At 61.0% G+C, this 26,153-nt stretch overlaps 2 protein-coding genes across 7 annotated transcripts in view; one reads left to right on the top strand and one right to left on the bottom strand.

Annotated features, from left to right (window-relative positions):
• The first annotated feature begins 2,976 nt into the window (after window positions 1–2,976).
• Window positions 2,977–11,024, top strand: LOC104150144 (NAC-alpha domain-containing protein 1). Its single transcript, XM_068934014.1, has 8 exons — window positions 2,977–8,581; window positions 8,726–9,022; window positions 9,140–9,228; window positions 9,316–9,399; window positions 10,046–10,192; window positions 10,295–10,426; window positions 10,565–10,687; window positions 10,855–11,024. The coding sequence occupies exons 1-8, from the start codon at window positions 3,082–3,084 to the stop codon at window positions 10,867–10,869; spliced, it is 6,387 nt and encodes a 2,128-aa protein (XP_068790115.1). The 5' UTR covers window positions 2,977–3,081; the 3' UTR covers window positions 10,870–11,024.
• Window positions 11,025–11,308: 284 nt separating this feature from the next.
• Window positions 11,309–26,153, bottom strand: part of CCM2 (CCM2 scaffold protein) — a 54,249-nt gene continuing 39,404 nt past the window's right edge. For all 6 annotated transcript variants that reach the window (XM_068934013.1, XM_068934012.1, XM_009684135.2 and 3 more), the window contains exons 3-10: window positions 26,062–26,145; window positions 25,163–25,346; window positions 22,409–22,545; window positions 20,626–20,761; window positions 19,867–19,924; window positions 18,885–19,023; window positions 18,084–18,222; window positions 11,309–13,832 (exon numbers count right to left, since the gene is read on the bottom strand). In XM_068934013.1, the coding sequence (XP_068790114.1) occupies window positions 13,552–13,832; window positions 18,084–18,222; window positions 18,885–19,023; window positions 19,867–19,924; window positions 20,626–20,761; window positions 22,409–22,545; window positions 25,163–25,346; window positions 26,062–26,145 (1,158 nt within the window). In that variant the 3' untranslated portion in view covers window positions 11,309–13,551. The remainder of the gene's footprint in view (window positions 13,833–18,083; window positions 18,223–18,884; window positions 19,024–19,866; window positions 19,925–20,625; window positions 20,762–22,408; window positions 22,546–25,162; window positions 25,347–26,061; window positions 26,146–26,153) is intronic.

Below are 26,153 nucleotides of genomic sequence, written 5' to 3'. Positions count from 1 at the left end.
GGGGGGCGACCGGCCGGCGGGATGGGGGGACGCGGGGATGCAGCTATGGGGAGGGATGCGGGATGGGGGGATGCAGCCGGGGGGGGGTTGCAGGGAGGGGGGGGATGCAGGATGGCGGGATGCAGCCATGGGGGGACGCAGCTACGGGGGGACGCAGGATGGGGGGGATGAAGCTATGGGGAGGGATGGAGGACGGGGGGACGCAGCTATGGGGGGACGCAGCGAGGCGGGATGCAGGATGCTGGGACGCGCTGATGGGGGGACGCAGCGAGGCGGGATGCCGGGATGCTGCAGGAGGCCGCCAGCTTCCCGCACCTCCGTCCCCGCAGCACCGCCGGCAGGTGACTTTTGGGGACGTCCTCACCCCCGGCGGGCCCCGCCGCGCCCCCCTTGCCGGGAGGCAAACTGAAGCCCGAGGGCTCCCCAGCTCCAGCGCCGGGCCAGGGGCCAGCTACTACTGCCCCTCACCCCGCGTCTGGGCTGGGGCAGCGCGCAGGCAGCCCAAGGTCACCCGGCAGAGGGGGGCCCCGGCGGGCTGCCACCGCCCGGCCACGCCGTCCCCCCTCCCAGGGCCGCGCGGGCTCCCCCCAGCCCTCGCGCCGCCGTTTCCCCCGGGGAGAAAAGGCCTCCTCCGAAAAGGGGGTCACAGCCCCGGTTGCGCGGTGAGGGGACGGGAGACCCCTGCACTGGCGGGGGGGGGGGGGATGTGCCGGGACCCCCCCCCTCTTCTCCAGGCAGCGAGGGGTTAAGGGGAAACGCAGGGGTTACGGGGCTGGGGAGGGGGTGCGGGTGACGCTGCTGGCGCCGGGGGCAGAGTTAAGGTGATGCCCCAGCTCCCTGCTGCAATTCCCTCCCTGGCTGCTCCCCCAAAACAGCACCTGGGGAAGGGGGGGGGTTTAACCCCCCCAACAGCCCCCCATGAGCCCTGGCTGCACTGGAGCTGGGGGGGGGGGGGGGGGGAAGCACAGAAACACCCCCCCCCCCCAAAACCCAGCACAGGAGAACAAGGCAGCCCCCCCCCCCCCGGTACTACAATTTTGGGGGGTATTTCCCACCCTGGGGGGGGGGGGGGGCACAGCTGCCTCTTATATCCCTCCCGGGGGCCACGCCCCCTCCCAGAAGTCCTTGCACCTTTGCCCCGCCCCCTCACCCCTATATAAAGTGCGGTAGGGTGGCAGTGGGGCCCATGCTGGGCTTCATGGTGGAGTGGGGTCCCAGTGGGGGAGAGACCCCCATGGACCTACCACCAGCCCCAGGTAACAGGGCTGTGGGGGGCTGAGGATGCCCAGCTCAGTGCACTGATGTGTGCAGGGCTGCTGGGGGGGGGCTGAGGGTGCCTGACTCAGCACACTGATGGGTGCATGGCTGGGGGGCTGATGGGGGGCTGAGGGTGCCTGACTCAGCACACTGATGGGGGGCTGAGGATGCCTGACTCAGCACCCTGATGGGTACAGGGCTGGGGGGGCTAATGGGGGGGCTGAGGATGCCTGACTCAGCACACTGATGGGTGCAGGGCTGGGCAGGCTGAGGATGCCCAGCTTGGTGCGCTGATGCCCATGAGGCTGGGTGGGCTGAGAGCCCACATCTCAGTGCACTGATGGGCACATTGTGGGGCCCAGCAGGCTGATGGGGGTGCAGAGGAGGCCCAGCTCAGTGCACCAATGGTGTGGGGCCAGGTAGACTGATGAGGGGGGCTGAGAATGACCAACTCTGCATACTGGTGAGTGCAGGGCAGGCTGATGGGGGGCTGAGGATGCCCAGCTTGGTTCACTGATGGGCCCAAGGCTGGATGGGCTGGGGATGCTCAACTCAGCATACCAATGGGTGCAGGGCTAGGCAGGCTGATGGGGTCAGGGCTGAGAACGACCAACTCAGCGTATGGATGAGTGCAGGGTTGGGCAGGCTACAGGGGGCTGAGGATGCCTGACTTAGTGCACTGATGGGTGTGGGGCCTGGTGGGCTGATGGGGGGAGCTGAGGATGCCAAACTCAGCATACTGATGGGTGCAGGGCTGGGCAGGTTGAGGGTGCCTGACTCAGTGCACTGATGGGGGGATGCTGAGGATGCCAAACTTGGTACACCAATGGGTGCAGGGCCAGGCAGGCTGAGGATGCCTGACTCGGTGCACTGATGGGTGCAGGGCCAGGTGGGCTGATGGGGTGGGGGCTGAGGATGCCTGACTCAGTGCACTGATGGGTGCAGGGCCAGGTGGGGGCTGAGGACACCTGACTCGGTGCACCGATGGGTGCAGGGCCAGGTGGGCTGATGGGGTGGGGGCTGAGGATGCCCGACTCAGTGCACTGATGGGTGCAGGGCCAGGTGGGGGCTGAGGACGCCTGACTCGGTGCACCGACGGGTGCAGGGCCGGGTGGGGGCTGAGGACGCCCGACTCGGTGCACCGATGGGTGCAGGGCCAGGTGGGCTGATGGGGTGGGGGCTGAGGACACCTGACTCAGTGCACCGATGGGTGTAGGGCCAGGTGGGCTGATGGAGTGGGGGCTGAGGACACCTGACTCAGTGCACCGATGGGTGTAGGGCCAGGTGGGGGCTGAGGACGCCTGACTCGGTGCACCGATGGGTGCAGGGCCAGGTGGGCTGATGGGGTGGGGGCTGAGGATGCCCGACTCGGTGCACCGATGGGTGCAGGGCCAGGTGGGGGCTGAGGATGCCCGACTCGGTGCCCTGATGGGTGCAGGGCCAGGTGGGGGCTGAGGACGCCTGACTCGGTGCACTGATGGGTGCAGGGCCGGGTGGGGGCTGAGGACGCCCGACTCGGTGCACCGATGGGTGCAGGGCCGGGTGGGCTGACAGAGGGGGAGCTGAGGCCGCCCGACTCGGTGCACTGACGACAGCTCTCTCCTTCTCCCCGCAGACGCCCCGCGGGCCCTGACCGCCGCCGCCATGCCGGCCGAGAAGGAGGACCGGCCCCAACCCGAGGGCGCCAGCTGCGACGCGGCCGGCGGCGGTGGTGGCAGCACCGCCCCGGCCCTGGCCGAGCGCGGCCCCGCGCCGCCCCCGCCGTCGTCAGCCTCCCCCGGCAAAACCCGGCGGGCCGCCGACCCGCTGGACACCCGCATCGTCATGGGCGAGGAGACGCGGTGCCCCGGGGCGGCCACCGCCTTGGAGCCCGACCTCTTCTTCACGGCGCCCTCGACGCCCGTCAAGGCCGCCTTCGCCCGGCTCAAAGCCGCCGAGGAGGAGGAAGAGGAGGAGGAAGAAGCAGCGGCGGGAGGAGGAGGCGGCAGCGAGGGTCCCGGCTCGCCGCCCACCTCGCCCTCGGGCTCCTACATGACGGCGGAGGGAGGCAGCTGGGCCTCCTCGGGCACCGCCAGCACCTCGCCCTCCTGCTCGCCCAACCTGCTGGGCGACGGCGAGGCGCCCGCCGGGCCGCCCTTCGCCCGCGCCCCCTGCCGCTCCCCCGAGGAGGAAGGCGATGAAGACGATGACGATGTGGCTCCCTTCGCCCTGCCGGAGGAGGAGGAAGAGGAGGAATGGGGGACGGCGGTGCCGCCGGGCCGGCCCGGCGCCGACCCGCTGCTGGCACGGCTGCTGGGCGCCGCCGAGGCCGGCATGGTGCCGGCGGCGCTGCTGCCCTTCCGCGGCAGCCTGCTCTTCGAGGCCGAGGCGGTGGAGATCGCCCTGGGCCCCCCCGGCACCGTCCTCACCACTGCCGAGGAAGAGGAGGAGGAGGAGGAAGAAGACGACAGCGCCTCGGCCTCCTTCCTGCGCTCGCTTTCGGAGAGCTCGGTGGCCGAGGGGGCGGACGAGGCCTTCGCCTACCGCGACGACACCTCGGCCTCCTCCGACTCGGCCTCCTACGGTGGCGACGAGGACGAGCGACTCTACGGCGCTGAGCACCATGCGCTGCTGGCCCCCGGCGGCGTCGAGCTCCACCTGGACGGCGCTGCTGCCCGCCAGGAAGAGGAGGAAGCACCTCCACTGCTCAGTGCACCTACACTGCTGGGTGAGGAAGAGGAAGCACCTCCATTGTTTGGTGCACCTGCACTGCTGGATGAGGAAGAAGAGGAAAAGGAGGAAGCACCTCCATCACTCAGTGCAGATGCACTGCTAGGTGAGGAGGAAGAAGCAGCACCTCCATTGCTTGGTGCACCTGCACGGCCATGTGAGGAGGAAGAGGAGGCACCTCCATCACTCAGTACACCCTCACTGCTGGATGAGGAGGAAGAGGAGGTACCTCCATTGCTTGGTGCACCTGCACTGCTGGGTGAGGAGCAGGAAGCACCTCCATTGCTTGGTGCACCTGCACGGCCATGTGAGGAGGAAGAGGAGGCACCTCCATCGCTCAGTACACCTGCACTGCTGGATGAGGAGGAAGAAGAGGCACCTCCATTGCTTGGTGCACCTGCACTGCTGGATGAGGAAGAGGAGGAAAAGGAGGAAGCACCTCCATCAGTCAGTGCATCTGCACTGCTAGGTGAGGAGGAGGAAGCACCTCCATTGCTTGGTGCACCTGCACGGCCATGTGAGGAGGAAGAGGAGGCACCTCCATTGCTCAGTACACCCTCACTGCTGGATGAGGAGGAAGAAGAGGCACCTCCATTGCTTGGCGCACCTGCACGGCCATGTGAGGAGGAAGAGGAGGCACCTCCATTGCTCGGTGCATCTGCACAGCCACATGAGGAGGGGGAGGAAGAAGGGGCACCTCCATTGCTTGGTGCACCTGCACGGCCATGTGAGGAGGAAGAGGAGGCACCTCCATTGCTCGGTGCATCTGCACAGCCATGTGAGGAGGGGGAGGAAGAAGGGGCACCTCCATTGCTTGGTGCATCTGCATGGCCATGTGAGGAGGGGGAGGAAGAGGAGGCACCTCCATTGCTCGGTGCACCTGCCCTGTTGGGTGAGGAGGAAGAAGAGGAGGAGGCATCTCCATCGCTTGGTGCACCCGCACTGTTGGGTGAGGAGGAGGTACCTCCATTGCTCAGTGCACCTGCCCTGTTGGGTGAGGAGGAGGCACCTCCATCACTTGGTGCATCCTCACTGCCAGGTGAGGAGGAAGAAGAGGAAGCACCTCCATTGCTTGGTGCACCTGCCCTGCTGGGTGAGGAGGAAGAAGCACCTCCATCCCCCAGTGCAGCTGCACTGCCAGGTGAGGAAGAGGAGGAAGCACCTCCATTGCTCAGTGCACCTGCCCTGTTGGGTGAGGAGGAGGCACCTCCATCACTTGGTGCATCCTCACTGCCAGGTGAGGAGGAAGAAGAGGAAGCACCTCCATTGCTTGGTGCACCTGCCCTGCTGGGTGAGGAGGAAGAAGCACCTCCATCCCCCAGTGCAGCTGCACTGCCAGGTGAGGAAGAGGAGGAAGCACCTCCATTGCTCAGTGCACCTGCACTGCTGGGTGAGAAGGAGGAGGCAGCAGCACCTCCATCACCCCACAGCCCTGGGGCACCCATGCCACCAAGTGAGGAAGAGGAGGCAGCACCGTCATTGCCCAGCACACCTGTGCTGCTAGAGGAGGAAGAGGAGGAAGCACCTCCATTGCCCTATGGCCCTGGGACACGTGTGCCACCAGGTGAGAAAGAAGAGGAGGAGGCACCTCCATCACCCCGTGGCCCTGGAACACCCATGCCACTGAGTGAGGAAGAAGAGGAAGAAGAGGAGGCACCTTCATCACCCTGCAGCTCTGGGGCACTGACATCTTCAGATGAGGAAGAGGAGGAGGCACCTCCATTGCCCTGCAGCACTGGTGCACCCACATCACTAGACGAGGAAGAAGAGGAGGAGGCACCTCCATCACCATGCAGCTCTGGGGCGCCCACGTCACCAGGTGAGGAAGAAGAGGAGGCACCTCCATCACCCCGCAGTGCTGGAGCACCTATCCTTCTGAGTGAGGAAGAGGAGGCACCTCCTTCACCCTGCAGCTCTGGGGCACCCACATCACCAGGTGAGGAAGAAGAGGAGGCACCTCCTTCACCCTGCAGCCCTGTGGCACCTACGCTGCTGGATGAGGAAGAGGCACCTCCATCACCCCACAGTGTTGAAGCACCCACGCTGTTGGGTGAGGAAGAAGAGGAGGCACCTTCATCACCCTGCAGATCTGTGGCACCCACATCATTGAGTGAGGAAGAGGAGGAGACACCTTCATCACCCTGCGGATCTGGGGTACCCACATCACTGAGTGAGGAAGAAGAGGAGGCACCTCCATCATCCCATGGCACTGGAGCACCCATGCTGCTGGGTGAGGAAGAGAAGGAGGAGGAGGCACCTCCATCACCCTGCAGATCTGGGGCACACACACCACCAGGCGAGGAAGAAGAGGCACCTCCTTCACCCCACAGCGCTGGAGCACCCATGTTGCTGGCATCTCCTTCACCCTGCCGATCTGGGGCACCCACATCACCAGACGAGGAAGAGGAGGAGGCGGCACCTCCATCACCCTGCAGCACTGGAGCACCCATGCTGCTGGATGAGGAAGAAGAGGAGGAGGCACCTCCATCACCCCGCATCCCTGGGGCACCCACATCCTTGAGTGAGGAAGAGGCACCTCCATCACCCCACAGCCCTGGGGTGTCCATGCCACTGGGTGAGGAAGAAGAGGAGGCATCTCCATCACCCTGCCACCCCGAGGCACCTGCACCACTGGGTGAGAAAGAGGAGGAGGCACCTCCACCCTGTGGCCATGTGACACCTGCACCATTGGGTGAGGAGGAGGCAGCACCTCCATCACCCCATGTCCCTGAGACACCTGCTCCACTGGAGGAGGAGGCACCTCCATCACCCTGCATCCCTGAGGCACCTGGACTGTTGGGTGAGGAAGAGGAGGAGGAGGAGGCACCTCCATCACCCTGCATCCCTGAGGCACCTGGACTGTTGGGTAAGGAAGAGGAGGAGGAGGAGGCACCTCCATCACCCCGCATCCCTGAGGCACCTGGACTGTTGGGTGAGGAAGAGGAGGAGGAGGCACCTCCATCACCCCGCATCCCTGAGGCACCTGGACTGTTGGGTGAGGAAGAGGAGGAGGAGGCACCTCCATCACCCTGCATCCCTGAGGCACCTGGACTGTTGGGTGAGGAAGAAGAGGAGGAGGCACCTCCATCACCCCGCATCCCTGAGGTACCTGCACTGCTGAGTGAGGAAGAGGAGGCACCTCCATTGCCCTGCAGCCCCGTGCCATCACCCCACATCCCTGAGGCACCTGGACTGTTGGGTGAGGAAGAGGAGGAGGTGGCACCTCCATCACCCCGCATCCCTGAGGCACCTGCACTCCTGAGTGAGGAAGAGGAGGCACCTCCATTGCCCTGCAGCCCCGTGCCATCGCCCTGCATCCCTGAGGCACCTGGACTGTTGGGTGAGGAAGAGGAGGAGGAGGCGGCACCTCCATCACCCCGCATCCCTGAGGCACCTGCACTCCTGAGTGAGGAAGAGGAGGCACCTCCATTGCCCTGCAGCCCCGTGGCACTCGCACCACTGGGCGAGGAGGAGGAGGAGGCACCTCAGTCGCCCTGCAGCCGTGGGACGCCCACGCCGCTGGGCGAGGAAGACCTGGGCGGGAAAGAGCCCTGCGAGGCGAGTGGCCGCGTCTCCCCCGGCGCAGAGGTCCCCTCTGAGGACACCACCACGGCACCGCCGCGCTTCCTCACCTGCCTCTCCGAGGAAGAGGAGCCGGAGGAGGCCGAAGGCGTCCGGCAGACCACCTCCGCAGAGCGGGACGAGGAGGGCCGGCGGCTCGCGGCCGGCCGCTCGGCCCCACCGGACGTCATTTTGGGGCCGGAGCTGGAGGGCGGGCGGGCGGCGGATGGGGCCGGGCTGCCGGATGCTGCCTCGTCCGAGGACTCGCGGTCCCGCTCCGGCTTGGCCGCCGAGCTGCCGCGGGGAGCCCGGCCGTGCCCGCGTTTCACCGCCTCTGAGCGGGAGGTCTACGTGGGAGCCCCGCCGGCCCCCCTCGAACTGCTCCAACCACCCGGTGCCTTTTCGGAGAGCGGCGAGCCGCCCGTGGCCGCCGCTCGCCGGCTCGAGGACCGGCAGCGGGTCGCCACCATGCTGCGAGGCTCCTTCGGGCCGGCGGCCGCGCGCTCCAGGGCCGGGGCCGCCTCGCCGGAGAGCGGCTTCGGCAACGTCGCCGGAGCCCCGGTGCTGCTCGCTGCTCCTCAACCCAAAGATCCCGATGTCCCCGCGGAGCCCCGCGCGGCGGAAAGCGCCCGCTCGACTCCTCCGGCGCCGGAGGACGAGGCCGTGCTGCCGGCCGCCACCATCCCACTGGGATGCGAGGAAGAGGAGGGGACGGCGGGACCTGACACCCGGCACACGCCGGATGCGGTGGCCACCAGCCCGTTGGATGCCACCGATGGTGGAGATGCTCCTCCGAGCCCCGCGGAGGAGGATGTCCTACCTCCGGGGCACCCGGATGCTGCTGCTGCCGCTGCCACCACCCTCCGGCCGGGCTCGCCCGCACCCACGGAGGAGGTGGCACCCCGGGGTCCTGCCCCCTGCCCCACGCTCTCCAAACTCATCCAAGTGCCTCCTGCCACCTCGCCGCCTCCCGGCCCGGAGCTGGTCTGCGCCGCCGCCGCACGGCCCGAGGAGCAGCCATCCGTCCCGCCGGGCTCCCGGAAGCACCTGGACGGTAACGGCCGGCGCCGGGGTGGGCATCGCCGGTGGGGAGGGGGGGGGCAGCCCCGATTGGGCTCCTCCGCGGGATCTGAAGGCCCTCGGAGGGGAGCGGGGTGGGGGGGAAGACGCGGACTCACGGCTTGCCTTCGCCCCGCAGCCCCCGAGCCGTCGCCGCTGCCGGCCCCGCACAGGGACAAGCAGCAGCCCGGCGGCAAAGAGCCGCGGGGCCGGAAGCAGCAGCCCGGCGGCAAAGGCCCGCGGGGCAAGGAGGCGGCCTCGGCCGAGGGCCGGCGGGCGGCCCGCGGCTCCGTGCAGTCCGAGTCGAGCTCCTCCAGCGAGACGGAGCTGCCTTACCGCTGCGCCGAGATCGAGCACCTGCGCGAGGCCGCCGGCATCACCCTGCTCGAGGACAAGAAGCCCCTGGCGCAGAGGCGGTGCGAGGCCAACCATAAAGGTGAGCGGAGGCTCGGGGCGGGTGGGTGTTTTTTTTTTGGGGGGGGGGGGGGGGAAGTCCGGCCAGCCCCGAGGGGACGCACGTGGTTGTGACGGCTCCCGTCCGCCTCTACGGCAGGGTCTTGCAACGACTCGGAGAGCAACGACGAGTCCATCCCAGAGCTGGAGGAGCCCGACATCTCGGAGCCGCGGCCAGCCCAGACCCAGGTGAGATCGGGAGAGGGGGACCCGGACCGGCACCCTCAACCACCGCCGGCTCCTTGGGGCCGCGCTCAGCCGCTTGGTCTCCCGCAGGCCCAGCTCACCCACTCGATGGGCGCCGGGGAGGAGAGCATAAGCAAAGCGAAGCAGAGCCGGAGCGAGAAGAAGGCCAGGAAGGTGGGTGGGAGAGGAGACACTGGGTGTCCCCAGGATCCTGGGGCTGGGGGGCCCCCCGGGGCTGCTCTCCGCTTGCTCGGTTTGGGGACAGCCCCGAGCCCGATGATGGTGCGGTGGCCTCCCCAAGCCCTGCCCGTCCCCAGAGCGGCTGGGAGGATTAGGGGTACTAAGTCGGGCTGTATTTGTCGCTGGCTGCAGGGATTAGCCTGGCTTAAAGCCCTCTGGCACGGGGCCGCCCCCGGGGTGGTTTGAAGGGCTCCCGGGAGGGAGGTGGCAGGTCCCTGCTCCAGGATCGTGGCTGGAGGGGGTCCCAGGGCCACCTCGGCATCACTGTGCCAGGGACGGTGCTGACCTGGCTGTGGGGAGACGGGGGGGTGGGGGGGCTGGTATCCTGCTTGGGCGTCCTTGCTGGATGATGACCCCGGGGAGCAAGGCTGTATCAAGTTGGGGGGACAGCTGTGCCCCACGTCTCAGAGCTGGTTCCTATGTTGTCCTGGGGTTGGGGTACTGCTGGGAGGGCTGGAGAACCACCTTGGCCAGCTACAGCCATCCAAAGGCTGAGCCATCAAGCTTGGGGACACCAGCTTGGGACAAGGTGGGGGACCACTGCTCAGGGCTGTGCTCACCCAGCTGTGGGTTCTCCCAGGCCATGTCCAAGCTGGGACTGAGGCAGATCCACGGCGTCACCCGCATCACCATCCGCAAGTCCAAGAACATCCTCTTCGTCATCACCAAGCCCGACGTGTTCAAGAGCCCCGCGTCCGACATCTACATCGTCTTCGGGGAGGCCAAGGTGAGGCAGGGATGTGGGGGCAGGTCCCTGGGGCGCGTGGCCCATGGGGATGTGGGGCAGGTGGCCCATGTGGACCAGCATGTGACCCTCGTGTCCCTGCAGATCGAGGACCTGTCGCAGCAAGTGCACAAGGCTGCAGCAGAGAAGTTCAAGGTGCCCATGGAGCACTCGCCGCTGATCACGGAGACGGCCCCTACCCTCACCATCAAGGAGGAGAGCGAGGAGGAGGAAGAGGTGGGTCCTGGCACCCGGGAGCAGGGTGGCTTTGGGATGTGGGGGCTTGGCCAAGGGGGCAGAGGATCCTCCGAGCCGGTTGTGAGCGCCGTGAGGGGTGACAGCAGCGTCCCCTTGTTCCACCTCCCCCTCCTGCAGGTGGATGAGACGGGGCTGGAAGTGAGGGACATCGAGCTGGTCATGGCTCAGGCCAACGTCTCGCGCCCCAAAGCCGTGCGGGCCCTCAGGCACAACAACAACGACATCGTCAACGCCATCATGGTGAGTGTCCGGCCTCCGGGGGAGCACCCGGCCCTCCTTGCCTCCCCCGCCAAGGGGAAACCGAGGCAGGGGAGGCTGCGGCTCGAAACGAGGGGGCCTTCTCCCCCATGCGCTGGCACCCTAGGGTGCTCTCCCCATGCCCTAACCCCGTGCTCTCTCCCCCGCAGGAGCTGACCATGTAGCGGCCGAGCCGAGCGGCGTCTCCGGTTCCCCCCGTCCCTTGTATAGATGCACAGTTACTCCTATCCACCCGGTATCGGTACTCTAGACCCGCAAAATACTCCTAGTCTGCGTCTGTAACGCTCAATAAACGGCCTCATGTATCACTTGGATCGCACACCGCCTCCGCCTCTGCTCGCGGCCGCGTCCCCAAAGCGCAACCAAGCCTGAGGGGGGGGGGCGGGCACCCCGGGGCGTCCCCGTTTTGGAAGCGGAGGGGGGTGGCGGGAGCAGCAGGATCGCTGGGGTGGGGGGGTTAGGGCTGGTTTTTGGGACGGAGGCGGTGGGGCCGGAGGGCTCTGCAGCCGGCCGGGCTCCCGGTGATGTGGCTGGGGGGGGGGGTGCCGTGTTTCGGAGGGGGTCGGGGCGGGCTTTATGAATGAGACAAACCACCGTCGGGTGCAGAATTATATTTACCTGTAACAAATACTCCGTACAGAAAGCATACATACAAAACCCCCCCGAAACGGGAGCAGCCTGGGCGCCGAGGCAGAGAGCATCCTTCCCCCCCAGCTCCGAAAGCAGCCGCCTGAACGGGTCAAACGTGCCGACATTGCCCGAGTTTAAGGCGCCCAAGTCGGCGGGTGGCTGGTCCCGGACCGGGAGACGGCGGCTTCGGGGAGGAGGAAACGCGCCGGCCCCGGCTGCGTGAGCGTCACCTGCTCAACACAAAACTACCCGAGTTATGTCCGGCTTTAAGTCACGATTTTTTTTTTTTCCTCCCAGGGAATCAAAGTATAAAAAAAAATACCCAAAGCTGTCGGGGCTTCTGGTTTACAGAGCTCCTTCGGCGGGCGTTTCAAAAATAGGGTGTTTTGTTTTCCCCCCTTTTTCAAATGTTCCTAAGCGTTCAGTGACTCGAGCGTCAGCGCGTTGCCCCTCCGCCAGCGGACGCCAAGGCACTAACAGCTCCGCTCGCCGTCGAATCCTCCCGGCCGGAGCTCGCCTCAGCGGCGTACTGCGCCCCTTGGGAGCACGGACCGGGGGGGGGGAGAAAAAAAAAATAATAATAGTAATAAATGCAGCCGGCAAGGGGAGGTGAGCCGCAGCCCGCTCCCCCCGCCTGCCCCCAGGCCCTCGCAAAGGCGTCGCGGGGAGCCCGGGAAAACCCCCAAAACGCCCTTTTTGGGAGGCGTCGAGCCACCAGCACCGCTTCTCGCCCCCCTCCATGAATGCTGAGGGCCGGCGCGGCCCCCCCCCCATCGCAAAGGCTCGAGCGACGCGTCCGTCCCCAGCGCTGCGGCCGCCCCGGGGCCTCTGCCAGGTTAGTCACGGCCCCCCCCCCCCCCCCCCCAAAAAAAAAAAAAGCACTGGGATAACCATGCTACGTGCACCCCCCGGGCTGCGGCGGGGACGAGGAGCCGGAGGGCGGGTGGAGGAGGGCGCAGGTCTCGCCGAGCCTGGGCAGGGGGCAGCAAGGAAGAGCAACAGTGAAAGGCACTCGGGGTTGTTTTTTTTTGGGGGGGGGGGTGGCTACGGGCAGGGCCCCCGTCGCAGGCTGAAGCGCAGAGCAATGCGCCCGGGGCGGCCACGTCTCTCCCCCCCCCCCCACCCCAAACCAACCCCGCAAACTGCTGAGCGAGCGTCTGGGCGCCGGCCGCGTCCCCCGCGCTGCGGAGAGCCAGGCGATACCCCCCCCCAACCCCAAAACCGCCCCCGCGGCTGCAGCCACCCCGCCGGCGCGGAGGACGGCGGCACCGGGTCCCCGCGCCATGCGAATTTTTCCCCCCCCCACCCCACCGTCGGCGCAGGGGCCTCCGGCTTAGTGTGTCTTTATAACCGCATGTAAAAATATATACAACGCGTGCATCACGCTCTCGAGACCCCCCCCCCCCCCGCCGCCTTCCCGGAGATCGCTCCGGGGGCGGCAGAAAGGAGGCCGGGGCGCCCGCGTGGCTTGCAGCGAGGCCGGGCGCTGCTGGCCGCGAGGAACGGCGGCGCGGGGAGGCTCGCGAAGCAGACCGCCAGCACGACGGCGCAAAAGTCGCCGCGCCGGAGCGGGGGGGGACGGCGGCGGCGCGGGGAGCCCGCGGCGGCGTTCGCTACGGTGGGGCCTTGGGCTTTGGAGCCGAAACGGTTTCGACAACAGCAACAATAGGTTTTTAAATAAATTCACATTGTGGTAAACTTCATTCAAAAAAAGAGGAAAAAAAAAAAAAAAACAACAGGGGTGGGGGGGTTCGGGGGGGGGGGGGGGGGGAAGAGAGCGGTTACAACAGGGGTATCATGTGCAAAACTGTAAACCAGGTTGCAGCGAAGTGTTAGGTCTCCACCCAAGGCTCTGGGCAGCCTCGCTGCCCCGCGCCGCGGCCCACGGCGCGATCAAACCGAGGAAGGCTGAAGGAAGGATTTGGGCTCCCTCGCCCGGCCCCCGGCTTCCTCTTCGGCAGCGGGCTGGCTCGCGCGCGCCTTCACAGTAAGAGGGCCCCGGCCGGCTGCGAACGGCGGCGTGGGCCGGCGGAGCCGCTGACGAGGACGGGAGAGTAACGACGGCCCGATCCATCCCGCGACGCCCCTTCCAGAACGAAGGGCAGGGAGACCGGCGCAAACGCTGCCGCAGTCTCTTTCCAAGAGGGCGGAAGGGAGACGGACTGAGCGCCCTTGCAGGCAGCTGCCTCATCCTTCCTTCCTCCCTCTGCTCGCTCTCAAGAGGAGTCGCGGTCCATGCTGCAGCCGAGGGCTTCAATATCGTTGCTGATGTGCGAGATCATTCGGTCCCACTCGTCTTCTTCTGAGGGCACAGACTGGTCATCTGAGCTCCCGGCAGCTCCGTTGCCGTTGGTCGTGGAATTGGAGGTTGTGCTCAGAGTCCGCCTGTACCTCCCAAAACTGTCTGTGATAATGCCCCGGCCGTCTTTCACCCCAATGGTTTCGAGGAAGTTCTCAAAGTGTTGACTATCCTTCTCAGGAATGAACGGCCTAAGGCCTTCGCCCAGGAAAGAAAACACAAGGAGGAGAACGTTAGCCACCGCACGCGTTTAATACAGCGACGCGCCGGCGCGTCTGCAGGGGGACGGTCAGGGAAGCCAGGACGTGTTTTAAAGGGGATTTGTTCAGCCGGATGAAATTCTGGGGAACGTTTCTAGTCTGAACCTAAGCAGAGCCGTCTCATCTCCAGCGCGAGTGCACCAACGGCCTACGAGTCAGGCTTGTTCTCTAGGCTCCTACCTGGCTCAGAGAGAGGAAACCAGCCCTCCCGAGGGTGACTTGCCCCAGCTGTACCAGGCCGGCCTGGAATGACCCTCCACCAGAGCAAAGCTCCCTGGTAGACCTGATCCAGCACCCAAAGGAGCAAACTGCCACAGAGCACGCCGGGACCCTAAGGAGCAGCTCCACTCCCCAGGCAAAGGGCTCCTGTGGCCTCGCTGCACCGTGAAGACGTCTCGTTTTTAGATGATGGCCCCACGCCCTGATCCTCTCGGCAGCACCCAGCTATCGAGGCAGGCTGCAACATCGCTCCCCCCCCCCCCAAAAACGCACTGTCCTCCCTCTGCTCTGCCATGCAGCGAGACGCCAGGGCTTCACCCCCCCCCCAGCTGCTCCCTGCAACACCTGGACAGTTTGGGACACAACCTGGAGGTCCGAACTGAAATTCACAGCCCGAGTGTCTCGCTTTGCACCGGGCTCTTCCTTCCGGCGGTTCCCTACTCTGGTCACACCTATTAAATCAGCCGTCCACGAGGAATCACTGAGTCACGGGTACCTGCGTCAGCAGAGCTGTTCACAAGGAAACCGTCCGCAGCTCCTGCTCCCCTCCCTTGCCGGCACAGCACAGAGCTTGGCGGGGAAGCCCGCTTCGGGCAGCCCCGCGGCCCGTGGCGCCCCTTGCCCAAGGCCCCAGCCTGCTCCATGCTGGCTCCGCGCAGGCCAGCAGCGCTTTGGGGGCCACCGGGGACTCCATCGCGTGGCCGCACGTCACATTGACGCCCCTGAGAAATGCAGACGCTGCCCGCGCACGGGCTGAAGACAACTCACGACAGAAGGGGAGCTAAAGCAGGATTTCCAGAGCTCAAAAGGATTGTCTGCTGCTACATCATCACTGAAACATATTGCTCAGCTTTACTGAGCTTATTACTGTAACAGCATCAGCACGCGATTAAGGCACCCAAAGGAGAACAGGCAGGGTGGTTTCAAGAACATCTGTCCTTGTCTCCCTCTTTCCACCCCGGCGCAGGCCGGCATCTCGCGGCAGGGCTACAGCCCACGGCCGACGGGGCAGGAGTAACAGCTGTCACTGGAAAGCTACCCTGACTCAAACAGCCCAACAAGGTCACTAGGACAAACGTTACGGAAGCGAGTTCCTCGATTATGACAGCTAACCTAAGCGGGAGGAAACGTCCCGGGTCCCAGAGCACGTTTCTCTTACAGCGCCCACCACCACGAGCTCAGCAGGCAGCGGTGGGGCAGCTCCTTGATGCACTGCACCTGTTTAGGCCAAGTCTACTTAGCCTGTCTTTTCCTCCAGCTCCAGCTGAACTCACTCAGCAGCCTGCATGCTCACCACCTTCTTTCTCCCTAACCCCTCCACGGTGCACACCCTTGCCTTTCCTGCTCAGTCTTGCTACTGCCAAAATCTAGACACCTCCCCAACGTCCCACATTCAAGCCCATCTTTAGGGCCTCAGTGCTCCCAGCTGCTTGGAAGGAAATTCTGTGCACTTGCAAACTTGAAATAAATCTTTTACAGGAGGTTTCCAGACTACTCTGAACCTGGGAGAAAGGTTTACTGTTCCTCAGCTCTGCTGTCTTCACACTGCCCACTCAAACCGAACCCACGTGCTGGCTGCCCAGAGCGTCTGGCCCCACCTCACCAAGGCCAAGGCGCCTGCTATTGCTAGCAGCCTGCAGCCACGCAGCGGGAGTCACGCTGGTTGCCCCCGAAGCAGGGCAAAAGCTGGCGTTCAGTCCAGCACGGCCCCGCAAGGAGCTGCGTTGCGTGTGCGCCGCAGAGCATTTTACCAGTCCGAGCACCCGGGCCGGGGAAGGCACGCTAGATCCGCTTTTGGGCGATGTGCGCCGCAATATGAAGCCAGCCTCCGAGACAGAGCACAGTGACCTTGTTGTTGCAATAGGTTTGGTAACGGTGACATTAAAAGCAAAGAGGTTGCAGGCGCACCGATGAAAGGAAAGGATGCTGCTGCGCTGGCGGCGGCGGTGGAGTCGGACTGCGCTTGGGGGTACCGAGGACAAAGGAGACAGAAGCTGGGCTCCCAGGAAAGCCGGCTGCAAGCTGCCCCTCTGCCTGCGCCGGGCCAAGTCCATTGAGCAACTCGGACTGCTCTTAGCAGATCGCCTTTTAAAACAGGGCTAAAAACCAAGGCATCCTTTCTCAGCAACGATAGGCACGGCCACAGACCAGGCTCCCACGCAGCGCTGGGCTTGGTGCACCCAGCCCTGCCTGCGGCTGATCCCCCCCCAGCCCACCCGACCTGGCCTGCTCTGATGTGCGGAAACGCTTGGGCTCTCGCTCGCAGAGCGCTCCAGAGCTCAGGCCGAGCAGCTCGTTGCGTGCCAGGCAGGGAGGCCGAGGAACCAAAACCTGAGGAGGGCAGAGGGTCCCTGAGAGACCCAACCACAAACCCACACCCTCGATGGCCTGGCCAGAACCGGAGCAGGGGGAAGCAGCCTTCGGTCACGGAGATTTCCAAGCCAGACAGGGCTGTGGGATCGTCTGACGGGACCTCCTGCGCTGAGGGGCTCTGGAGGGCTCGCTGGCAGTCCCCAGCTGGTCTACCACGGGGAGAGCGCGCGCAAACACCTTGGTGTCTGCCACTGAGACAGTATCGCAAGGGGAGAGATGTATAAGTCCAGACAGGTGGGTCCCAGGCTCTGGAAGATCAAAAATCTCCTCCACCCTCACTCAGCCAGACGGTACAAAACTCAGGTGCTCTCCAAAACCTGCTATTTTAATAAGCTATGGAGCCTGCCTTCCAGTCTGGCTGCAGGTGCCAGACACCCCAGCTAAACGTGGGGAAGGAGAAGGCCTCCCGATCCCAGCCACCAGCTCTGTGGAAGGGGCTATTCCTCCGCTTCCTTTGCTCTTCATGAGCGGAGTCTACTTTACATCCCGCTCCCCAGACACGGTCTTGAATGACACAGGCCAGCCTGCTGAGGCCATGATGTAATCACAGTATCATCCGAGCTGCAAGATGCTGTGAGGCTAAAAGGCGTTAACAAACAAGCAAGCACGGCAGATGGCTGGGGAGGGGAGTGTAAAACAACAGAGCTGTGTCGAGGCAGGCCTTCAAAGGCTCCCTCTTTCAGATTATTAAAGACAAAAATCAAATCAGGGAAGCCGAGGTAGGAGGGACTTGAAGATCCTCCGAGGCCGGCGGCCTCCTCCTAGCTGAGGGCAATGAAACAGTCCTGTTCACCTCCCAGGTAACAGTGCCGGCATGTCTGGCTGCTGACACTGCAGAGCACTGTTTGGGCTTCCCTCCAGGACTGCAAAGTCATTTCCAGAGAACGCCGGGCCCAGAGGCACGCTCTTAAACACACCAGCATGAACGACGTATCTGACACCAGACCTGTCCGGTGCCAGACACCTCGCCTCAACAGTCGGTCAAGGAAGCCGGACCTGCAGGGTCCCTCTGAACACCTTCTGAATCCTGCCGTTGGGCACAGTTCCACATGGCCACTGAGGGCAGCAGGGAACACCACACTTTGCTGACTGTTTCAGGAGCCAAGGAGCTCATCCTGAACCCTGAAGACAATCAGCAGGAGAGCCGCAGACGGAGCCAAAGCGAGACACAAAGAGAGGACACTCGTATGTCGTTACCTTTAGCCACACAAAAGCCAAGTGTCTCAGCTCCCTCTGCAGTCAGCTGGGAGAGATTAGTATCTCAAGGGATGATTCGAGCCACTCTGAGACAGGGGCCTGAGCTAGAGGAACTGAACTGCCCTCGGGAAGCTGGTGTCTCCAAGGAGAGATGAATCAAGGGATTGCTCACTCCTCGCTCAGCTACACCTCAAGTACAGGAGGCCGAGCAATCTTTGCACCTTTCACCCCCTCCCCTTTACAACCTTGCATCAGCTAAACTGCCCTTGTGAGAGGCCCATGCCTTAGAGAGATCAGTACCAGGCACTTCCAGCCCTGCCAAGGGGCCGGGAGCAGACCGAGGCAGGCTCTCACTCTCCAGTTTGTTATCCATGAGGAATCCGTGGCAGCTGAAACTCACCTAAGAGCAGGAACTTCCTACTGTCCCCATAGAGCTGCTTCAAGTTGATGCAGAACTCATGTATCGAAGCCCCATTGCGATACTCATGTAGGAGCATTGCAAACTGCTGGATCTCTTGGGAAGAGAGTTTCGTTCGTAGCTGAGGAAGAGAAGAACATCACAAACATCACTCATTTTTAGGAGCATTCTTTCAATGCTGATGAAAATGGAGGGGGAAGAGATCATGGGAAGCCTGGGAATTGGGTTTATTGCAACTCGATTTATTGCTATTAGTCACCTGCCAGCCAAGCTGCAGTAATCAACCAGCTCGCCCCAACGGAAAGCAGGACAGGCTGGCACAACCCACTACTGAGCTGGCAGCTTTCAAACTGGGACAAGCTATGAGTACATCCAGAGTCTATAACTCATGAAGTGACAGACCTCGAGGGCTGCGTGCGGTGTGGCATGCCCTAACGCAGTGAGAGGGGATAACAGGGTGGGGGGGGGGTGGTCCTGCAAGAGAACAGTGACAGCCCGTGTTCGGATCCCATGGGGGCTCCAAGCAGAATTTGTCCGAAAAGGAGAAGGATGAGATGCTACAGTTCCTACGCCAACACGGATGCACGTTATACAAGGAGGAGGCAACAAACCCAAATCACCTGCAGGGCCCAGACAATGCTGACTGGAAGCAGTTGAAGCCAGCATGGAGCTCAGTCTCTGCCAAAGGCACAAGCATGTTCCCAAGAGCACTCGAACATCCTAGAGAGAAGAAGACCCCTCCACCCTTTCCTGCGACCAGGTGCTGCCTCGAGGACACCCTACCGTCATCATGTAGTCCTGGAGCAGCTCTGTCGCTGTGGTGCTGAGCTCACTCTCACTGACTGTTTTAATGTGAGGAGACTGTTGTGTCGAGAAAGAAGAGGGGGAGTTGTCACCTGCATCCAAGGTTTCTGGAAAGGAACTGAAAGGTAAACAGATCGTGAGCCGTGCAGAGCTCCTCAGGCAGCACCTGCATCGCAGCCGCTGCTGATCACAGCACCGGAGAGCCTGGAAGAGCGGTCACGCAGGGTCACGCGTAGTCACACTCTCACTGCAGGAAAGGCTGCCCTCCGCTGCAGCCTTCCATTCCAGAGGGTGCATGAAGGACCGAAATACAGCTAGGGGAGTTTCACCGTATTAGTTTTGTGATTTGCTGAAAATGAAGGCCCGTGCAGAAAAAGATCCCCTCCAATTGCTTCCTCAGAAATTTTGGGCGGAGAAAAAAACCTGCAAATACCTTATTTTGCTGTTTTTAAATTTGAAATTCTCAAAGAATGTCAATCAACTTAAAACAATTGGTTTGTGTGCCAGGTTTTCAGTCCACAAATGCTCTCAACATTTTCAGCATTCACCCTGATCCCAGAGGGAAAATGTTTCCAAAATAATGGGGTTTTTTTTTTGGCAAGATGGTGGAAACATTTCTCCAAACCCTAGTTAAGAGTCCACCAAGGCAAACCAGTTCTGTGAAAGTCACAGCCCCCGCTCCTGATGATGCCTGCGGCTGAACGCATAATATATATATGAGCTTCCCTGGAAAACTGTGGTAACAGAACAATACAGCAAAGGATGCTGAGGAAGCAGGGACCACGGTACTGTACACAGACAGAAATAATGCTGTCAAATGTTTCAGCCAAGCTGATCAGAAGCTTTTCAATGTGCAGACTGCAGCAGTTCCTGCTTTAAACCTGACATTGAAGCTGTATGAATAAGGTGTTACCCCTAAGTGCCAAGCTATCACATTATACAGTGCTCGCTCTCAACTTACAAAGTGCTTGCTTCTGTTTCGTAAGATTCTTTAACGTCCACTTTTGTAGAAGAGTCATCTGCAAGGAAGATATTCAAGACATAAAGTTTGAGAAGCAGAAATGCAGCGCTTTTTCTAGCCTGTGACCTATGCAACACGGATTTCTGACTCAGCATTCATAGCTGGAACAAAAAAGAGACTGCAGGACTGGGGCTGAGGTGGTGCCGGAAGAGGGAACAACGCTGTGTCAGGGCTGGTTACAGACTCAGCAGAGATGCAGAACTGCAAAGGGACAAAGCACCATTTTATTAACTGCTTCCACCCAGCATGAATAGAGAAAGGCAAAGGGTATGGAGAGAAAGGACAGACCTACCAAATCTAATGTCTTCAGGCTTCCCATAGCCCTGCTGGGGAAATAGCTCCGGGCAGGAGATATCCTTTGCGCCATTCTACCTCATACACAATTAAAGCAGAGGAGGGACTTTTCTCAAAGCCTTGCACTATCTTTGCCTTTACTCACCCTCACTAGGGCAGGACTCAATAGAAATGAAGGCCCTAGGTGGGGCCAGAGCTGATGCCACTGGAGATGCATCACGGCTGACAATCAATACAGAGATGACCCTGCAGGACAGGAAGCCACCAGGCTGGGCCAGGCTGATGCTGACTGGATTTCGGAGGGTGGCAGGAAGAGAGGCAACAGGCACTGGTGCAGACGGGAAAGACTCCCAGGCAGGAGAGGCTCAGGTAAGAAACAGGCAAACAGAAAGAACATGGACTTACCACTGTGTAAGGACATGTGTCGCGTCGGCGTGGACGCCCCATCAAATATTGCTCTATCTAAGAAGTCTATGGTGGACTCAGTGTAAACAATCTGGAAGACTTGGCTGAGAAGTGAGCACAGCTCCTCTGCAGTCACCTGGGGAGGGAGCAAAGAAAGGGCTGTACAAGGCAGACGATAATGCAACGGCCTTCATCTTCAGCTCTCCAAAGTGGACGTGCCACGCGGGACAGCAGGGTACCTGGCATTTATTAGGCTGTTGGCTCCCCAGTGAGGAAAGGGAACCCGCTCGTCCAAGATGTGGGACGCTGCCCTGGACCTGCAGGGTGACTAGGTCTGGGGGCGACAGGTCTGGCATCTTGGAGCTTGCTGCCAGCTTCCCCTCGCCACGACCTCACAGCAGCCTGTGAGCTAACTTTGCTCCTTTGCCGCAAGTGGTTTTCCTCAGCGCTAGAGAAGATGAACTCGTGAAACGTATCACTCCTCATCACCCTTCCGCAACGCTGAGAAACACCTCAGCTCTCTTTTACCAAGCAGCCTGAGGCAACAGAAGATCAGATGCTCCATCATCTGAACAACCAACTCACAGCTATTAAATAACATGAAGATTTCACATCCATGCTCTGTCCTATTCTCCTTCCTTGGTTCAGTTCCCTGGGACTGTAGCTACTTTGCTACATTTGTTCTGTTATAACCTACATCCCAAATAGCTGCCATCACCCCAGAGAGTGCTACAGATAATAAAACTGAAAATGAAGAGTGAGAAACTCCACCCTTAAGGCTCCTGCTGTAGAAAGGGGAGCACACAGGCAGAGATCAAAATCTCCGCATCCGGATCCTGGAGAAAACAAGTTTCCAGATCAGCACCAGGGGAACATCCTGGTTAGCAAATCCTATGTGGAAGAGATTCAGTTGTCTTCACAGATCGCCTGCTACCGGAGAAGGAGCTGGACAGTCGGCACCACAAACAAGGGAAAACCATCCTCTGATATCATCTCGTGTTGGAACTAGCTCATGAGGCTGGGGCAGGGACCAAGTTTCCTCCTCTACGGAGCACCTCGTGTGCCAATGGAGCCCGACTCACACCCTGTGCGGAGAGAATGCTCCAGGCAGCAGTGGAAGTTTCTCCCACGAAAGCCAGGATTTTGGGTGCAGGGAGAAGGGGCTGCACAACTCCACATTTCCAGGGCCCTGGTCCTTCCCATCTTGGAGGCTGCCTAAACACATGGAAGAGCCTGCGTACAGTTCACACGGCGCCAGGCCTCAGCTTAGCCGCATGCAAACCAGGGCAGTTCCTCTAAAGCCAGGACACCCTCACAGGTTTGCGTCACCAACCAAGGGTCACTAACAGACACTTCCATCAAGGGCATCCAAGCAACGGGCTGCAGGCCGCCTCTGACTTACCTCCTGCCCCAGAGGCCAGGGCAGAGCCTGCAAGAGCTCTCCTAGCAGTGCACGGCTTGCCTCCTGACCCATATCCCAGACCCTCCTTGTCACGACTGAGCCTATGTTTGTCACACAACCTGCAGCCAGGTACGCTCCTGGTCATGAGAGAGAGGGGACACTTGGTGAGGTGAAGATCAGAGCGTGCTAGTTGTCAGTCATGAGAGAGGCCAGCCTGGGGCTCTTGGTTCTCTGCTGCCAACCTAAGAGGTTGTGGCCACCCCAGGTTAAAGGCCAAAAACCTCCCTGTGGTCCCATTCACGTTATAAACGGCAGTTCCCGAGTGACTCTGGAAGCAATCTCAATGTGGGACAGAGAAACAGTTTAGTGTTTGAATCTTACTTTGTTCTCCGTAGCCAGGACCACCAAGCAGCAAGCTTCGACAGGTACTACCCCACTCTCGGACAGCGAGCCCGAAGTAAGCGCCTTGGAGCTTTCGGCACAAAGACTCTGGCTTGGGGAGATCCCGGGGTCCTGAGCTGAGAAACAGAGAAGTCGTCATGGAAAGGCTGAGGTGGGGGAGAAAAGAGAAATGTATCCTGGCACGCCGAGCTACCTTCTGAACAGCCTGGAGCTGCACTAACAGCTCACATCCAGCATGCACAAAGCTGCTTTTGTACCCGCCCAGCAGAGCGGCTGCACAGCCGCATCAGACTGACATGGTATTATTCCTTCATGGGCTTGGGCTGGGCCTCAGCTCAAGAGGTTTCCGTGCACTGAAAGCCAAAATTGCCAGGTGAACAGAACCGTGTGGGGACAGGTAACTTGGGGAAAACCAAGCACCGTTCAGGTAACGTTCAGCCCTCCCTCAGCTGCCTTCCTTGCTTGCTGTCCTCCACCCTCGGCCAGGCAAGCTGGGACTCAGAGGCTGCACCCTCGTGCTGCGCGGCACCGTGCCCCTGGCAGCGCTCTTGGGACAGGCTCGGCACGCAGGGGACAGCCATACTCAGAGACATCGGACGTGGCTTGAGAAGGTTCCTAAATCCTTGCCGCTCGGAAGGTGGTGACAGCAAAGCATGTTCGTCAGAGTTGCCTAAGCCAAGCAGGGAATCTCACCCCGACCCCATTTCTCCTGGAGGCTGCCACTCGGGTTGCAGCTCCTCTGTGCCACCAGGCTGGAGGCCTCGCTGTCCCTGTCCCCACGCTGCTCTGCTGCTGCTTCCTGGAGGATTTCCCAGCGCGGCAGCGGGAAGCGGGGCCGGGGCAGGCCATGCCCAGCAGCACGCCCCACAGCTGTGTGCAGCGCCCCTGTCCCCTCACTCCGGCGACTAGGCCTGAGACGGGGCGTCCCAGCCACTGAGGCTGCCCAAGGGCAAGGGGCAGAGCGTAGGGGACGGGCTGGAGCGCAGTCAGGCTTTCGGGCGGTTCAGCAAACCAGCCCTGCCACCAACCCCGCCTGCCTGTGGGGACAGCGCAGCCCTCAAAAAAGGAGAGCGCTCCATCCCACAGCCAGAAGAAAACACCCTGGAGGAGGGAGCTCTGAGGAGCCTGGGAACTCCACCTGAATGCTGCATAAGGCCAAAGCATTTGAATCAAGAGGCTATAATTTAGAGAACTTTCTGACGACTTCAGAAATCGCTGCCTTCATTTCCATGGCTTAGACAGCCAGAAAAAATCCATCAACAGAATTACAACCTGGCAAGTCACTCTCTTTAGACTGCCCTTTGCTGTCACAGCATTTATAATCCAATAAGTCTCTGCCGTTACAACCTCAGCCTTCCCTAAACACTTCAGACAAAAAAAATGACTTAGGTAAGTTGAACACGTGCAGAGCTGCTAGGGACAGACTCCCGGAGCCCTCTCCAGTTTTTACAGGAGACCCACAACAAGTACTGCTCTCCTGCCTTTGCACTAACTCCCAGCTTGACTGGGCACAAGTCTCGCCCTAAGACACCTTTCCCACCTCTGTCAAGTCAAAGCAGTTAAAGTCTTTTTCACATGCCCTAGGAAATGACCTCTCTTCCCAGTTCCTCCCTGCAGTCTAAGGGAACAGAGAGGTGACTGCAAGGCCCCTCACAAATTACTGCTCGTCAGCTGGGCTAGGCTAATTCACTACGTGGCCACCCTCAGCCTGTCACAAACGCAAAAAAAACGCATCATCGGCAACAAGCCCAGAGCGTGCCACGGCCCGATACAACGGTTCAGTTCAGAAGCAGCACAGTCCCATGTCACAGTCACCCAACCACCTGCATTTGTGCGTCCAAAGCGCTGGGTGTCATCACAGTTATTCAACACGAGCATTTAAACACCCAACACAGATACGAAATCCTCCAACTAACCAGTCCAAGGGTGCTGTGTTGCAAAGAGCAGCACAGGTCAGACTCCCGTGGGGACCAAGCTAGCAGAACTGTCTTTATCTGCTCTCCTTGCCTTCCCCAGCCCGAAGCAGATGATGGGACATCCACAGAGGACCCCACAGACTGGAGCAGTACAGGCAATGCAGAATCAACTATTATACTTTAAGATCAGGCTTCCCTAAAAGTCTAAATGACAGCTCTCATTTCGGGTTTGACAGTTGCTGGAGTGCAGGAGCACGGCAGGAATTTCTAAGCCAGACATGGGCCTGCACTTTACCTCCAGACACAGCCGAACACCTGGCCCAACTCCAACACCCCTTCGTCTTTCCCAGCATGATCTTACTTTTGCGAGCCACGGCACTCTTGGGAAATGCATGTAAAGCCTAGTGCTGCCCCAGTGCACACACGAGGAGTTAACAACGTGTTCTAGAAAAGACTGGACTGAAACAACCCAATGCAGGAGAAGGGATGACAATTACTCTTCTCTTCTCATCTAACGTCAACTCGGTCCCGTTGCTGGTCAGGGCGGCTGCTGCCCTACCGACAGTACTAGCTGTTACCAGGCTCTGTTCCTCAACAGCCCCACAGCAATGCAGTCACCTGCTTTTTAAAACCTATACACCAATCCCCCGAGCGCCATCTCTGGTATCAAAATATCCCCTTGCCAGCATCTCTGGCTCCCAACACCACAGTGCCAATTACCACCAACCCCTGAAGGCCAAGGAGAGGAGGACCTAGCTTTCATTTACACAACCCCAAAACACACAGCTACGGCCTGCCCATGTTGGCCACAACCTACCTGTTTTCAGCACTACCAAGTGAGAGGAGTCATCCCGGATGTAGGAAACAGATGCGATGTCATGGATGGGGACCCTGAGGATGAGGTCTTCTCCATCCCTCCACACCAGCTTGATGTTATAGGCAGACAGACTGATCACAGCATCGTGTTCTTGAGTCAGCTGTCCTGGGAGCTGATGCGCTCTCTAAAACAAAGACGTTTCCGTTAAAACGTGAACTGCTTCCCCTCTGGTAACGGTCAGGTAACAAGGAGGAGGCCCTCTTCTCAGAAGGAGGCGAATCTTCCTCCCCCATCCCTTCATCTATCTGCATGTCATGTGTTCTGGGGCTTCTTGCTAACGGTAAATACCCATGACCTTCAGTTAACTAATGAAGAGGGGTGTGAACCCAGCTCAGGCCAGCAGGGTCTATAACGGCGGACGCAGGCAGCTCCCTGGGAAGCTGCTCTAGATCTAAAACACCTTCCCACAACTAGGAGGCAGCTCAGAGACACCCATGCTGCCCTGTGGCAGGCAGATAGGCCCAGCAGGGCCCACACTGTACGCTCCGCTTAATCCAAGAGATTTCCTGAGTTACCCCATGCTTTTCTCTGCGTTGTACTCCTCGTTTGCTAGCTCCAACAGCGTGCGGCTTGCCTGGATCTTCCCGTTGCCCAGGGGACCCTAGCCCTGCACTGCCCCAGCTAACAGAGTGCCGGCTGTTCACCAAGCCATATTTGTAACACCGCAAGGGAGGACATCAGTCAGATAGGACCTAGCCCTGGAGAAGCTCCGCAAGTCTTTTCGTCTTCAGAGCGGCCTCCCCCTCCACAGGGCTGTGCATATATCTTAGATAAAGACGACACTGATGGGAGAACTACAGGGATTCATTCAAGAGCTGTCCGAAGGGCTGAGCGCTCACCTTTGCATTATCTATCAGGTGCAGTATTTCAGTGCGGCTGGAGGGATTCAGGTACCCTGGGATGGACGTTAGTTGGCCTAAATACTGGGAAA

The sequence above is a fragment of the Struthio camelus genome, chromosome 2, assembly GCF_040807025.1.
Source record: "Struthio camelus isolate bStrCam1 chromosome 2, bStrCam1.hap1, whole genome shotgun sequence".
NCBI lineage: Eukaryota > Metazoa > Chordata > Aves > Struthioniformes > Struthionidae > Struthio > Struthio camelus.
Note: the sequence above shows the minus strand (reverse complement) of the source record. Positions and strands in the feature narration are given on the sequence as shown.

Coding starts and splice junctions, on each gene's coding strand:
- LOC104150144 (XM_068934014.1), top strand. CDS start 3,082: ATGGGCGAGGAGACGCGGTGCCCCGGGGCGGCCACCGCCTTGGAGCCC. Junction 10,193..10,294: donor TCGTCTTCGGGGAGGCCAAG/GTGAGGCAGGGA, acceptor GTGTCCCTGCAG/ATCGAGGACCTGTCGCAGCA. Junction 10,427..10,564: donor AGAGCGAGGAGGAGGAAGAG/GTGGGTCCTGGC, acceptor CCCCTCCTGCAG/GTGGATGAGACGGGGCTGGA.